This window comes from Ambystoma mexicanum, chromosome 4p, assembly GCF_040938575.1.
Source record: "Ambystoma mexicanum isolate Mex_15411 chromosome 4p, UKY_AmexF1_1, whole genome shotgun sequence".
NCBI lineage: Eukaryota > Metazoa > Chordata > Amphibia > Caudata > Ambystomatidae > Ambystoma > Ambystoma mexicanum.
The window spans coordinates 156,721,778-156,738,180 of NC_090927.1; the positions used below are offsets into that span (position 1 = coordinate 156,721,778).

Sequence of the window (16,403 nt, forward strand, 5' to 3'; positions counted from 1 at the left end):
CAAAATACCGGTAAGCTGGGACAAGAAACAGAACTAGGTCTCCTCAATGGTTTCTATACGTGGTTCTGTGTTCTACATGGGTTGTTCCCCACATCCAATGATAGATAAGGGACATCCCTGACTGTTCATATTGGGCAAAGCCCATTTAAGCATCCAGTGGTGCCCCTCACACAGTGCCAATCCCTCAAGTTCATTCTTTGACTCTTGCGAGGCTTTAATGCTACCCATGATCCCCTTTATAAAATAAAAAACTTCCTTTGAGCCTTCAGCAACGCCCACTCCTCCTTTTCTGCCATCCAAAGTAATGCATTTGGAGTAGCCAGCTGTGGATCCAGTAAGACTTCAGCAGGGGACATGCTTGCAGGCCGCTCACAAAATGTGTCTATACCATGCAGCATCTGTGGCTCCTGCAAGCCAGAAGCGCCATGCTGATCCAATAAAATGCTTACCTGGCTGGGCGCTTGGGCTAGCCTTTCCACTGACTTCAGATTCTTCTACTTCCGGGGCGGGGGTTTGCTGATGGCCGAGCCTGGAAAGTAAGAACACCAATTCGGAATAATATCTTTTATGACTAAAGGTCTAACAGGTAGAGTTCTTGTGAGCCTTCACCCTTACTACAGCTCCCCCTTTCAAACACACACAAACATTTACAAGCCCCAGTTGTGACCTCCGAGGGGCGTCAGCAGCTGCCCCACTTCTCCTAGCCCAACATCAAAATAATGCCTCACATTCATCCAGCTATAGTTCCAGCACACCTTTAGCAGCGCCCTACTTGCCTACCACTAAAAAGATGCTCACACAAGCCACTGGCCGTAGCTGCTGCGCACCGTTAGCCTCCCCGCCATTATTAAATACCCATTACTTAACTGCGTACTTATGGAAGATGTGTTTATTGTGGACTCTTCTGATTGGCCTTTCTCTGGCCGCCGATTTTTTGACTGGTGGTCCTGAAAGAGAAGCATACAAGAGAAAATTAAGTCAGAAAGTTTCTGTGCAAAAAAATAACACTCCCAGTCTGTGAGCCTTCAGTGCCACCCTAGCTCCTTTCCAAAAAAGCAACGCGACAAGCTTCCGGTTTGCCTTTTTTAATGTATTTGTTCACATAAACCTAGAGGGAAATGGCACTACCAAACGGTAAAGGATCTGTTCCCATGCTTTCAGTCAGGTATTGCTGGCAAGCATACTGGCAACATGGGAACTCATTTAAAGAAGGTGACTCTCCTTGATTGGCGGAACGGTAACATGAGTGGGGCCCCCTGATTGCCTGGAAAATGGTTTCACTTCACGCATCTGAGTTTCACTTCAAGCATCTGTTTTCGGACAGTGTCTCTGGCACGCCAAAAGATTCAGGTTGATGAAAACCTATTCGAATGGATAATCCCCCGCCACAGTGTCTGGTGTGAGACTGGCAAACACGCTTTGTCCTTCTCCTAATGCATTTAGAAGCATTGCTCTGCGCCTCGCAGCAGAGTATGCTGCACCTCCCGGGGCATCCACATATGTTGTAAATAAAGGCTCCCATTCAGGCCATGGATTTGTGGGCCTACCTGGAGTTTGCAGGAAAGGCGGGGGTGGCGTTGCACCTTTCAAGGCTGTGGGTACCTCCTCATTGCCAATTATGTTATATAGAACTTCAGACCTTCAGTGGTGTTGAAACCTTGGATTTATTGAACAGCAAAAGTTGGCAGCATAAATGAAGGCAGTTAAGCACAGTTAAATTCACTGCAATGTAATGTCCAAGTCTCTGGTCTTTAAGGCTGGGGCAAGTCTCTGACTCCTCATGCAGGAGGAGCGCCAGGAGCTGGTGCTGCTGCTTTGCGCTCTAGCCCTCCTTAAAGCTGATTCCGCTCCCTGCAGCCTTCCGTGCCCCTCGCGTCTGATCTCGTGAGATCTCAGCATTGCCGGGTCTCGCGGGTAGTCCTACACCAGTGCAGTTCAATGAGGGTCAGGGTGATGTGATAGAATTTCCCATTTACTTTGATGAGTCTTGCGGCAGCATGCAAGTCACATCTCAGGGGTGCCAGGGTAGTCACTGGAAAGCCTCCCATAAGGGTTTCGCCACCATCCAGCTGGGAGAGGACCAAGTCTTGGACTGCAGATCTGCTGTTGTTTTCTGGGTTGAAGGGCTTGATTTGCGGCAGGATAGAAAGTTTGTACCCAGGTGTTTGTGTCTTCCTTTGGAAGGAGAGGTGTCAGTCAATGTCAAACCCAAGGGACTTAACTTTTCCTCCAGTGGTGCATCTGTTTTGAAACATTTCTTTAAAACTCTGATGATTTGCTCTGGGTGCCTAGCATGAGTAATGTAATTTAGCACAATTTCTAACACTATGGCAGCATTTTGGCTCTACTTCCCTTAAAAGAGAGGGGGAGCGGGCAAGTTAGTGGGAGAAGTGTTGCTAAGTGCAGATGTATGCCCAGTCTGTTTTTTTCAACTACTTGCGAACAGGGCGTAAAAGCAAAACATAAACCAAGACATAAACGTTTATCCCCTTAGTTTTATGCTCTGCCGCACGATGCACAAGACGTCCCTATTGTGAGGGGTCAGAAATGTGAGGTGGACACATTTTTGAGGATTTTTCAAATAATGATAATCATATCTTATCAATGCCATTTATTAAAAACAAAAGTGTCAAACCAACGCCTCATTTGCCCTACTACATCAGGGATTTCCCTGCCTAAGCAAACTAAGGAAAACATCTAACATAACATTTCTGGCCCTCACACTTATACATAAACATAAACAAGAGAGTATATGGCAGTTCACAGTCTCCACAATTTTATTTGCAAAACCTTCAAAGTCGTTGATAGTAACCTTAGAGTTCCAACACAGCACTAGGCAAAGTCAGGTTTGTTAAAGAAAAGATCCCAACCCTCTACAGTTCAACATAGAAAAGATCCTTCTTCTTCAGGAATTGTATAATTCAAAGTTTCTCAAACAATATCAAAGGAATACTTGGGCAGGATGATTTCTGTTGCAACTTATTTGTGGTTCACAAAACACAATTAGGCTGCAGTTAACTTCTCTTTATAGGGCTTCGCTTCCAAACACCATGAAACACAATGGGGCTCATTACAGGTCTGGTGGTAACTGTGCCGGTGCTACGAGCGGGTTGCTGCCGAACCCGTAAATATTTACTTGCGCTGACTTCCCGTTGCCACCGGGGGATTACAACCCCGGCAGCCCAGAAAATCAGGCGCTCGTACAATGTTGTTCCCCATTCCCATTGAGTCCCATAGGAGTCTATGGGAGCGGGACCACGGAAGCTAACGGTGCCAGTGTTTCCATGATGGTCTGCCTACCGTGGCAGCTGTGCCCGGCAGGGTCAGACCTGTCAGGCACGGCAGCTCTGGCAGGCAGACCTGTAGTATGCCAGTCCCGAAACAACGGTGCCAGTAAACTTACTGGCACCGTTGTTTCAAGTCAGGCATACTTGTAATGAGCCCTACTGACTTCTTTGTCTCGACAATGCTCCATTGTTTTTTCTAAGCATAATTACACCAATTGATTTCTTCATAGTGCTTCCCTCTTGGCACCATGAAACACAACTTCTTCTACAGCTCCTTTCACAGTTCTTTGACCTTGGCACTGTGAAATACAACAACTTCCCTGGTTTGAGAACAACCTCACAGTACATTACATTTCCACTGGAGTAGTTCCCACCCGGTCTTCTACTTCCACGTCGATCTGGTCCACTCGCCTGCCAGACCTAACTACTTCAGAGATATGCCATGCAGGTCTCTTTCTGCTACTTCACAATATTTCAATTTGTTCTCCTTTTGAAGTTTTAACTTCACTGAAACGTTTACAGTTCAATACTTCTTCAACTTTTTAACAGCTTTACAGAACTTTGCAGCAAATACAAGTTCTACATCAGTGCCCTTTTGATATGCTAAACAAGCAATGTCTCTTTCACTTCTGAATATCAACCTTGCTATGGGGCCACTTTTCAACCACTTTTGTCTTTTTGTTGAGCAACAACCAAGTACTTTCAGTTCAACCTCTATTAGCTTTGGCAATATGAGTTTATGACTAATTGCGGTTCCCTTCACACCATAGTCACTCATCCACAGACCTTTACCTTTAAAGGTGTTATATTAGCCCCTTTTCCTCTGGTAACAACAGTTATTCCTTTACTTTGGCTTCTTTTGGCTGAGGGCAATGCTTGTTCAACTCATGGCTTAAGGTAATGTTTGTTGTTCCGTTCGTTTCCAATATTGAGATGTAACACTTGGTTTTCCAGGATACAATGTTATTGTGGCTTCTATCAGGCTTTGTCTTTGTGTTTGACTCACTTTTATGCACACGTAACCATTATTAATGTTGTTAAAGCTTTTTTATAATCTGTCAAGTTCAAAACCTTCTCCCACAGCGTATTTGGTTATACTCCCTTGTCTGACATTCTCCAATCAGCTTTATTCAATTTCATTCCTTTCGTGAGTGAAAAGCAACTGGTTACAGTTGCCTGCCGGCACTGCCCGAAGGCTTGAGAACGCGCAGAAAAACTCACCGGCTCCTTGTCTGCTGTCACAGGCTTCAGGACTTATACTATAGGTTTTTTCTTGACTGGCCACACTTCTTCTAGCAAGTTGCCTTCGGTCCTACCACACAGGCATGAAGTTTGGCTCAAATGGATGCTAAACGGAGTCCAATTAATTGTTGCAATGGAGTATTTTCTCATGGGCATGCAGTTGCTCTCCAGACAGCAGGCGCCTTCCCAGCGGATAAACTAATCAATACACAATGATCGTGAAGGACACAGGATGATGCATGAGGGGCTTCAAGTTGCGGCAATGCCAAAACATAGCATTAGGAGGGGAGCAACAGCGCCGCCATTGACCATAGGGCATTAGGATCAGGAATAAAAGTGTGTGGTAGAACAAATAAATAGGAGGAAGTGATTTCTAGTAGCAGGGACGAGCAGGCATTTCTTTCATGCAGCTGTTCATCTTGAGAAGATAACTAGAAGGTTGCGCCCAGAGTTGGCACATGTATCAACACGAGGGGTACAGACTGAACAGGTGCAGGGGCATGAGGGATGAGGGGATACAATCAGGAGAATGGGATTGTGCGTTCCAGAGGCTGCAACATAGCATAATATGACTGGTCAGTTTCGGTTACGCCTCCACCTTTGGATGTCTTTCTGTCCTGTCTTAGGATAGTGTATCCTTGAGGGAGAGCAAGGGCAATAGAGCGGCCAGATGCTTCATGGAGCCAAGTTTCAGTGATGGCTAGTATGTCAAGATTATTGGAGATGATGAGGTTGTTGATCTCAAGAGCATGTGCACTAAGGTGGCGGTGCTAAGTCAGGTTCTAGTGCGAACCCTATTAAGTGGTTTCAGAATCCATGAGCATAGCAAATAGGCTAGTCCAACCCTTTAAATTGGTATGATCAATTAGGCTAGTCAAACAGTAATAATCAGGTAGGATAGTCCCGTATTAGCGATTGGGTAGGCTAGTCAGACAGTAGTAATCAGGTAGGCTAGTCCTGCATTAGCAGTTGGGCTAGTCAGACAGTATCAAATAGGCAGGCTAGTTAAACAGTAGTTATCAGGTAGACTAGTCCCGTATTAGCAGTTAGGCAGGCTAGTCAAGCAGTGGCAATCAGGTAGGCTAGTGCCGCCGTAGTAATGTGCTATAAGTGGGCAAGATGAGTCTGGACATATCACAATTTAGTAAGATAACATACTTTTGCTGTTATGAGTCTATGCATTTAAATTACACGAGCATGCGACAAGTTAGGGCAGGTGGGCAAGTAACAAAGCTAAAGGGCCTGACAGTGTACAAGACCCGTTGCCGACCATGGTCATAGTGTGGAGGATGGACCACTAGACTTAATTACTTGTACAACGTACTGCGTAAAAAACAAGAGAAAGCAGAGTGACTATCTCATTTAACTACATTAAGCACCAGAGCGCTTATGGATGATGAAACAGCGAGTAGGTGGTAGTGTCAGTGTGCGCATCACATGAACTTAGTATGGGATTACGGCATAGGTCCAGACTTACTTCACAGGTAGTGCAGATAGGAAGGCGACGGTGTGATATGAAGCAATGTAGCTTATAGTCGAACTCGCAGTGCTTTGAGTGATGGTGCTGCAGGGCTACCCGACGGCCGTCGTCCCGCTGCAGACAGCCGCAGACAGGCCTTTCGGCTTACGTCTGTTGGTAGAGTTGAGGGGCGGGCGTAGAGGGAAGTGGCCAATCCACGGCCGAGGCTGCTGCTGTTAGGTAGCTGTAGCTTCAGGCAAGTTCAGGAACCGCGGCCATTGACCATGCTGGTCGTAATGGAAGCTCGGGCGAGGAATACCCAACAACAGGGTTGTGCGTTTCGTTTTCGTATTGAATGAAATGTGTAGTGCTAGTAAGCACTAGTCAGGAATTAAGACGGTGGAATCCTGACAAAGACCAATAGTGCCCCACCTTGGTTGTAGTAGGCTTGGATGCTACGACAAGCACCTCTTAGCACACGGGTGCTGCTGAAAGGGGAGAGAAGGCTCCTGCCTTCTCCTTCCGGCGCAGCGTCGGTTGTGTGGCAAAATCAGCCGCAGACGGGCAACTTAAGGGGGCTTGGGCTCTAGCTCCCTGATGCAAACACCCGAACAGAATATGGCAGCTGCTTTGCTGGGTTTAATGCAGTAGATGTGCATAGGGGAATCCTCCCATTGCACATAAGGACTATGAATGGACATTTAACTGGGAAGGAAAGGTTACTGGTGAACAGCGGGCATCTGGAGCATAAGCACGATATCAAGGCATTCTAGGACCCTTGCTCTGACAACTCCTATGTGTCTTGCCTGTCTGGAATGTGATAGAGCGCATACAAATGTTTGAAAATTGCACTTGATTTGTTACACATGGCAGGTTTACTAGTAGAAGCAGGAAGAGCCAATTTTGGATTGACTCCGAGTACATTGCCATTACCAGAGCTTGCATAAAGGTTTCATAGAATTCTACTGGGATACTTTCTGCTCCAAGTGCCTTTTCATTTAGATGCTTGTTGATTGCCTTTCGCACCTCTGCTGCGGATGTAGGCCCATTCATAATATCCCGATAAGCTTAATACAACCAAAGCAGGCCCACCCTATATAACCAGGTACCCATATTTAGTGCAGGCCATGCTATCCCAGACTTATAAAGGTTGGAATACAAATTAAAGATTCATAAATTCACGTGCTCATCATTCTCATTTACCGAGCCATCCACAAGTCATACTCTTTCAATAAAGCTACTCCGTCTTTTCCCTTTGTTGCCCAAGCTAGAGCCCTAATGGGTCTTTCACACTACCCGTATTGCCAGGTGTGTGCCTCTCCCGCTAGTATCTTGGAATCATTTTATCTCTTGATGAATTTGCAGCAGTATTTTGAGCTCTTGAGAAATGTCATACCTTGTTTCTAAGTCTTTAATGATCTTCTCACAGTTAGACAGGGTATTTCTATTAGCTGTCTCTCTGGAGATGCACATATCGCAAATGTAAGAGTTGAGGTTTTCCCAAATCATCCTTGAAGAATATGTCGAGCCGAACTTTGTTTTAAAACATGCCACTATTTTTGTGTATCGAATATGAAAACACTGTATCCAATAGTGTCTTTAGTTTAGACCTCCAGCGTCTGCTTAATCCCCAATTCCCTAGGATTCTAAACATACTTTTCACCTGAGAGTGATCTGTGAGGGTGAAAAGTAGTAGTAGTGATGTGCCACAGTACCAGGACAACATACGTTTTGATACATAAATCAAATTGATCCAAAAGAAAGCATTGTGTACATGGGAGAAAAAGAAGAATTCTTGGGCTCTTGGGTGCCCTACCCTCATGCATCCATAAGATCATACATTTCCTCGATTCGCGTCAATGACCTTGAAGGATCTTGATAGTGGTCGAAGTATGTCACGGGATGTGTCTAACCTTTGCTCCCTGACCATGTTGAAATCTCGTCCCCCAAGTCAATAATGAGTCCCAGTAAGGAAAGGAGCCAGCTTGGTTGACAAACTATGGAAAATCTAGAACCAACAGTAGGTTTATCTTCGCCCCCTTCGGGTGCGTCTCATGTAACTTAGCTATATTAACCCTGTTCTGTTCAAGATATAACAGGATCAGTTGAGACGCCTCTCGAGCCCTCCTTACTGTAAGCTCACCGGCAGGCCTTTGCAGCTATCTTGCGCTGCTAGTTCCAGACAGCACTTTCTCTATTTGTTGAGTGCTAAACGGCATATTCACCACAGCAGTCTGGAACTACTGGTACTTGCCTGCTCCTTCCTGTATCGCTGATCACTCTGATGCATGCAGAGCTAGCGTTGGGGCATTGTCGATGACTGGCCACATCCTCTATCCCAGTCGCACCCTACACCTGGAGAGTCACACCTGTTCTGTGACCCTCTCCACTTGCTCCAACAACTCCTGAGAGCTGCCCGGTAACAGGTAGACTATACCGCTTCCAGGAACAGTAGGGTGTACCAGGATGTGTTGGTGCTGACTGGAACTTGCACTTAAGCTGCGATCTTGGCGTAGGCTCGCAAGCATCCCCTACCTTATATATAGAATTATTGTTTCAATGCATTCATTCATTTAATTTTCTAACATAACTGAAGCATTATTAGTAAAAACAAAAAACTAGACAAGTTAACCATAGACCTAATATGAAAATAAATTATACTGAAGCACCATACTACTAAGAATGGTTAAATTAGAGGCATCTACATTTGGAAATACAACAAAATACCAATGTGATTTAATAATTGAAAATATGAGAAGGCTTGCGCTACAGGAAACTAAGACTGTCTGGTCAGCATGTTAACTTAAACCTTTCCGTAAATATGCAAACAACTGACTGCCAAGCAATGGCTAATCCAAAATAGAATATAATGACATTTATTTACAACTTCGAAGCCTGATGTGATGTTAAGTGGTAGGGGCCTCTGCCTTTCTCCTTTTTCGCAGGACACCCTTCTGTAGGTTGAACCCTACCCATGAGTTCTCTTTTTTTCCGCTGGGAGCTCACACACTTTCAGTGGCCTCAGCCAAGTGCCTGCATTCTGTGATATGGGAACAACATAGGGACGACATGGATTTAGCTTCAGGGACACTGACCGGGAAAGGGTCCATTGTGTTCTCACAAATTTCAGAAATCGTGTCATACAATCTGGTCATACAAAACTATTTCATATTATTTCTTACCACCAGTTGCTCGATGAATTCCTTCTTTCAGGAACCAGCAGCATTACTTGAAATCAGCCTCAACATCTGTGGTTATCTAATCACTAAAATGCTGAAATTACTTCTTCCTACCTGTGACAAATTTGATTCTGTTTCGCAGCAGTACAAGGATGAGTACGGATAAAATAGCCTAATCAATCCTCACACTTCTGCGAACCAAAACACAACACAATCATAAAGGTAAAACAGGGACAGAAACCTCCTTTGCGTTTTGTGGTAACTTGGGCCAGGGAAGGCTATGCTCTTAAGAGCAATGTGAAGTTTGAACCAGTAGTGACCCAAACAACACAGTAACACAGTCTTAAATAAAGGGAATGTCCAATCAAGGTTCTATGAAAATATGTACTTTAATCAAACACACCATCTGCAATAGAACAAATAGAAAATACTGTACAAAAACCCATCCCAAAGGAAGAACAGCGAAGATGCATCCGACTGAGGAAAGTAGTACTCTGAGCGTAGTACCAAGGGTGTTAGGTGTATTACTAGCCACAAAAAGGGTGTGTTTTGCAAGAACTCACAAAATCAGCAGTTTGCCAAAATTGAAAATATAAGCCTGAAAATGCGCAGAAAAATATATGAACATTTCATTCTGGGCTGCTGACTGAATGCAGCTTGAGTGTTTCACTCTTCCTTGTGCTGTGTGAGCGGCCCCCAAGGTGTCAGATTGGACATACTGTTCCCCTACGACCTTCCTGCTCAGTTTTGGAATCCTGCCGCATCTGTTTCTTAGCTGCACACAGTGCATTTACAGCGCAGAGCTCATAATCCTTCCTCTCCAGCGACAGTTAAAAAACAAAAGAACAAATTCTGCTTAATTTGTTTTTTAACTGTCACAGGAGATTTAAGATTTTGAGCTCTGGGCTCTAAAACACAAAACATTCAGCTAAAGAAAGGTTCAGGAGGACAAAGTCAAGGAAAATAAAAGGATTTGGGTTTGGGAAAACGGACTGCGGGAGGATTTATGAAGAATGAAAAATAGTAACGAGAGAAAGTGTAGGGAGGAGAAAAAAGAAAAAAATACAACAGGAGCAGGGTGCCTTGAAAAGAACAGGAGAGATTGAGTGAAAGTAAAAGAGGAAACAAAATGGATTGGAACAAGAGATAAAAATGAATAATCCCCATCACTAACGTGAGAGGGGGTTTAGATTCTATTGAAGACAAGGAGGCGAGTATTATCATTAACCTCTTTACTACCAACAACCAGCAGCAAATAAACAAAACTTTAACTTTCAAAACAAGGTAATTTGAATTTTCTTAAAACACAAACTTAGCATTTAGTTCCATGGCTGACCCCCAATCCAAGATGGATTAGGGTCATGTGACCTGCCATCCTCCAATAGATGAACACTTCAATCTATATAAACCCTTTCCTTCCTTATAGCATTCTCTTCTGCAGCTGTGAAATGACATCCGCCCTCCAGAGGCAAAACCAAACAAGATCATCCCGCAAGCGAATCTGATCTCTGCATGGTAATGCTGCCACCCGGACTCTTGGACTGCGTCTTCATGAACACTGCTTCACCTCGTAACTATGAGAAAAGACAAAACATGGAGAGTTGGCGGGATAATACTCACGTAAGTGGGGGGGATTATTAATTCTATGTCAAGATCAGAGGCTTCCTGTTATGCTCACCTGTCTCCCACAGGGGCGTCGATCGGACCCGGACAGCTGCGACCTCCTCCAACGTGAAGCGTAATGCAGAGATGACAGACTGGACTGGACAGCCTAATCTCATCTGCTTGACCCGTAGAAATATTCTCCTGCAAGTGGAGAAAGGGATTTAGCCACCCGTGGATTCTAGTAATGGCACCCCACTGTTCTCCCCACTAATCACCACCGATATTCACTTTCAGTAAGCTCACCTTATGTTTTTAAATGATAAGCTCTCCATCCTGCGTGGAATGCAGGGGCGCGTAGATACCAGTTACTTCACTGGTTCGAAGGTGTTGGAAGAGTTCCGGATGAATATTGACTCCGAGGTTCCAGGCAAGAACCCGTAAGTATAAAGTTCAAAGAGTTCAATATGTCCGATGTTCACTCTTGTACATTCCTTTCTTGTGTTGCAGCTGGATCCAAGGGAAGATTGTCTTGTGGCAGCTGATGGTGTTCAGGTAAGAGTCTGTATTACCCAACACTGTCCGGTAAAAGATGCGTGTATTTAAATTGCTGGTTTCTATCTCCTTACAGGTGCGGCGTAAGAAGTTGTGGTTTGTTACAGAATAATGCCTCCGGTTGTTAATCAGGTAAGTCTATGGTGGAGAGGTTGTATTTGTTGGCTCTCTCGGCTCACCTTATGTTTCTTTTGTCCCCTAGATGGTGGAATTCGGTCAAGAAAACGATGGAAGCTGCGCCAGATCGAAAAAATGCTGGGAGGACGGGTGAGTATGGCGCGGCGCTGCAGCTGGCGATGCGACGCGTGTAGAAATAATGTCCTTTTCAAGTTCGAAGACGTGATGGATCCGGAATTCAGGTAAGGATTGAAATAATATCTGTGTTCTAACCTCTCCTTCTTCTTTCCTCTTTTGCTAGGAGCTCTGGATTCGAGACGGGCGTGGCTGAAGACTGGATGCTGACTGCATGCACGATGAGCGTTACGCTGTTGGATGCAGAGTAACGCGAAGCATGTGCTGCTGTTCGGGCGTGGTTTAAATAAGTAGTTCCAGGTAAGAAGTCCCTAGAACCACACCCAAGTAACAAAATAGTCCCTGTAGTAAAATAGTCCCATTCAGGCCTCACGTTGGCTTGGATTCATTTGCAGCATGGTCTGCATGAGGTAAGTAAAGTCTATGAGCCTGGCGCCTATGGCGCCAGGACTGATTTCTATTATGAGCCTGGTGCCTAAGGCACCAGGACTGAACCCAGACAGCCCCCAGCCAGGGCTGCTGGGGTTTTATTAAATATCTGGATGCCTGCTGCCGGGGCTGATGGGCTTGATACGGATGCCCGGGGGTAGGCATCATGACACTTCCTATTATTATTTTAAACATTGATTCCTTAGACCAGTCGGCTACTTTCAAGATATGTTCTAACCCCCCTCTGAAATACGCCGATTTTGAGGCCCTGGCGGGATGTGCGCCAAATACTGAAATACCAGTAGCAACCTCATTCATTTCCCATCCGATCAATCTGGCTAACGTGGCTGGGACAGTGGATAGCGAGGGCTACGATAGCAACATAAGCAGCTGAGAGGTAGCTCGAGGGCAAACATTTGCTGGTCTTTGCTGAAAGTATTTCAAGTATTGCACCACACACAGTTTATGATCCTCCTGAAAGGGAATATAAGAAACTGAGAAGGTCATATGTTTATTTCTCCTGGTAGGAGACGCTGCAACTCCCTCTGGGGAAATCACTTGATTGTCAATATTTAATGCCCTCACATCAGAAACTCTCTTAATTGATATCAAACATAATAACATAGTTAGTTTGGCAAACAGTTGCAGAAAAGTTAAATTGTCATCTGGCCAAGATTAAAACAATTGATCAACCAAATGTGCATCCTATAAACAGACACGCATATGGATCAAAGAGCTTTCTTTACCAGGAAATGTTTACCTCCGGGCTCCCCTTTACTAAGCTATGCCCACTATATATTGCTGATCTGAATCCATTGATTGTCTGTAAGCTTTCACTTCCTTGAACAAAGAAACCAAAAAATGTACCACCGCTACTAGAGAGGCGAAATGGGATCGATGTATATGTCTGCGCTCCAGCCCACCCACCGGGCCAAAGAGGAAGAATATCCTGACCTTGTCGTTTGCCCAAGATTCCTTACTTACCCACAAAGCATCTGTGAAAGTTCCTGGAAACACTAGGCAGAGCGGAAGTCTTCCAGGCCATGAGGGATGGGTGACCTAGAAGGACCAGATCGCGGGCAAGGCCTGCAGGGTCTGTCAGGAGATGAGGATGAACTGGGAGGAGTCTGCCAACTGTAGAAGGGCTAGAAACCATATTTGGTAGGGCCAACAATAAGTTAATATTACCATCGAGGAGTGCTGCAAATTGCAAATTGGAGAAAAGCATATGCTGATTTCCCTGACCAATCCTGCAGGAACGCATCCGTTGCTAGTGCTTCTGGGTCTGGTCTCCAAGTGAAGAACTTGGGAAGTTGGCAATTGTTTATGGAAGCGAAAAGATCTATCTATATGAGTTTCCAGAGCTTGTGAATGCAGGAAAGCTGTAGGAAGGGAAAAAAGTGGTGTTTTTTTTGTCGACCTGATTCATAATCGCTTCAGTCTTTCTAAAGCGATTACGAAATACACCCTTTACCCACCCCGTAGCCCATAACCAGACACCTCCCCCTTTCACTTACCTTACTTTCAGTGATGCCTCATTCCAGTGCGCCCACCATTTTTGATTTGACAATTGCTATCTGTCACACAAGCATGCGCAGGGCCTGCCAAGCCCACCCTGGGCTCTGATGTCCTTCGCACTAGTGCGCACAGGGCCTGTCAAGGAATAATGGATTACTCTGCCAGCCACGGATAACAGATTTTCGGCAAGGAAACAAGGTGAACAAACTGAAAGTTAACATTTTGATTTATTTTTAAACCAATGAATTGAACTAAAAGCAACCAAATCTTTAGATAGTTGCATGTAACAAAAGTATATAAATATGAAAAGAGAACTGTTTCTTGAAGAGTAATATATGTGCAAACAAAAATGAAAAATGATCAGAGTTTTAAAAATGCTTGTGCACAGGGTACTGTTCTCAGATTTGGAGTGCAATATTGTCAGCCACTCTCCTTAGGAAGTCTATAACGTTGGCTTCTGTATAGTTAAGCAATATATCATGCAGCCTTTTCTCATGATCTCTGTACTTTTATATTGAGTATGATCAACATTCACTTTCATTATTTTGGGCAATTTTCATTCTTGTGTAAGATTCCTCTTGTATTGCTTTACAGAAACACCATAAAATAGGATGTTTCACTTTGATACCCTTAGAAATTCCGAAATGCCTTGCTATTTGTTTTAACAATGTTTTCTAACACAGATCCACAGCAGTTCCATGTATCAGGGTTGTACTTTGGCTGACGCTCTCCAGTGTGTGCAACCCTTCCAATCCAAGTGTTGGCAAAATATTCTAAAACTGGTTCTAATAATGCCTATTTCCTCTATTAAAAAAATCTGTTTTCACAAGAGAATTCTATGTCAAGTCACAGAGTCTCATATTATGCTTTCTCACAACTTTACTGTTCGAGCAGGATCATTAAAACAATAACAATAACTCAAAAAACAAAAACTACAAGTCCCAACAGTTTAAAGTCTTTGTGTAGTTCATCTGTTATTGGACTTTAAGAACATGTGACATTATCTACCAATCATCATAGTCCACAGTCCATCCCTATATATCCAGCCCACCATGATGAATCCTCCTCTTTCGTTGCTACACGGGCAGCCCATTTTAATACCTACCATTACTTGTTTACTTGATGTAGAATGTATATGCTTTTATGTGAGGAATGACACAAGCGATAACGCACAGCGTTTATTAACTGTGGCGGAACATATCCGCAGAATCTTAGGCTCATATGTTGAATCAATTTATCTGGGCGGGTGCGAAGGGACTAACAGTTCTGGCGACCGCATTCTCCAGCATTGGATCTTTCATGGATTCACATACTTAGAACATTCCCCGTCGTCTGGCTGGGAATCCTCGGTCAATTATATAGACCTTTTCCATAGGAAAATTTCGACACTTTTGTGTCCTATCTACGTCGTTTTGGGCCGCGTACGCCTGCGCCATTAGGACGTAGAGGTATAAGTAGCCCCGCCCCTGCGGCTCCTTCAGATTTCAACCGTCTACCAAAGTAGTGGGATTACCTCGAGTATCTACTATTTTATTAGGTTGTGCGTTCTTCTACTTCTGCTTCGACTGTTTCTTTTCGAAGGATGTCTGGAAAGGCGTTATTTCGTCTGTGTGCTACATGCGGTCTTAAGAAAGTATATGAAGGAGACGGCCATATGGACTGTATTTACTGCCTTCACCCTCATCATACGGCGGACACGTGTGAGATCTGTCAAGGCTTCTCACAAAAGACCCTAAAAGACTGCAACAGACGCCTGGTTACTTGGCTCAATGACGGAGCGGGTGCGTACCCGCCATCAGAGGTAGGCTCAACAGCCTCGAGATCTAAGTCTCCTGTCCCCCCTCGTCGATCAGGGTCGGCAGAGCCTCTGTCGAAGAAATCGCGTTCATCTGAAAAACCCCCCTCGGGGAAACATCCCGCGAAGTCCTCCTCTTCACATAAGGCTTCGTCTTCTTCCTCCTCATCAAAAGGAGAGAAAAGACTCATCGAAATCCTCCTCAGGAGACCGTCATAAGTCTACCTCGAGTCGAGAGTCCTTGTCCCACAAGTCGAGGCCAAAAATGGCGGGAACGCCTCAAGGCCCTGCTCCACAGACTTCATCGACAACGATCTGGTGGTCGACGCCTGCTTTGTCTTCGGCGACGGCTCTTCCGACAGCTATTTCGTCGGCTCAAACAGGACATCTTTATGGAAAAGATGTCATCAACGATGGTGGCCCCGTCGGTGGGATGGCAACCAGAGGTTTTTGACCCGATCCCGCCTGAGGCCTTGCTGCAACCAGAAGCGGCTTTCTCCATCTCGTCGGCGGAGGATGACCGTGATCCGGTCGCACATCCAACCGATCTGGGACTACAACCAACTGGTTTGCGGTCGCTCTTTAGTGGAAGTGCCATTCCAGTTACCTCTTCCTTACTGAATCCCCAGGCTGTTCTGTCCCTGGAGGTGTTGAACACATTACAGAAGCTGTTGGAGCGGTTGGACACTCGGTTACCTCAGCTTGTCCCGACAGCGCTACAAGCCTCGCCAGTCGTCGACGAGCCAGGCCCGGCTCCTCGCCCTCCATCCAGAATTCCTACTGCTTACCCGGTTGAGGAAGATCGTTCTCGTCCACAGGAAGAAGGAGAACTGTCAGAGTCGGAACATGAAGGGTCGGGTTCAGACATCTCGTTATCCCCCTCAAGGGACCCTACACGGGACTCTGAAGCAGAGATGGAAACTCCGAAGAGTCCGGCGCAGCCATAACCACGTGATGGTGTGGGTGCTTTCCATGCCATGATGGGTAAGGCATGTGTGGAGTTTGGCCTAGTGCCAGAAGAAGAGAAAAAAGATTGTTTTCTGTTCGATCATATGGGCAGGAGAAGAAAGGCGATATTTGCTATC

General features: G+C 45.1%; 1 protein-coding gene across 1 annotated transcript in view; it reads right to left on the reverse strand.

Annotated features, from left to right (window-relative positions):
* LOC138453090 (fucolectin-like) overlaps window positions 1-16,403 on the reverse strand; it is a 315,933-nt gene that overhangs the window by 126,768 nt on the left and 172,762 nt on the right. Inside the window, exons 3-4 of the mRNA XM_069605594.1 lie at window positions 875-947; window positions 450-529 (exon numbers count right to left, since the gene is read on the reverse strand). Coding sequence (XP_069461695.1) covers window positions 450-529; window positions 875-947 — 153 coding nt within the window. The remainder of the gene's footprint in view (window positions 1-449; window positions 530-874; window positions 948-16,403) is intronic.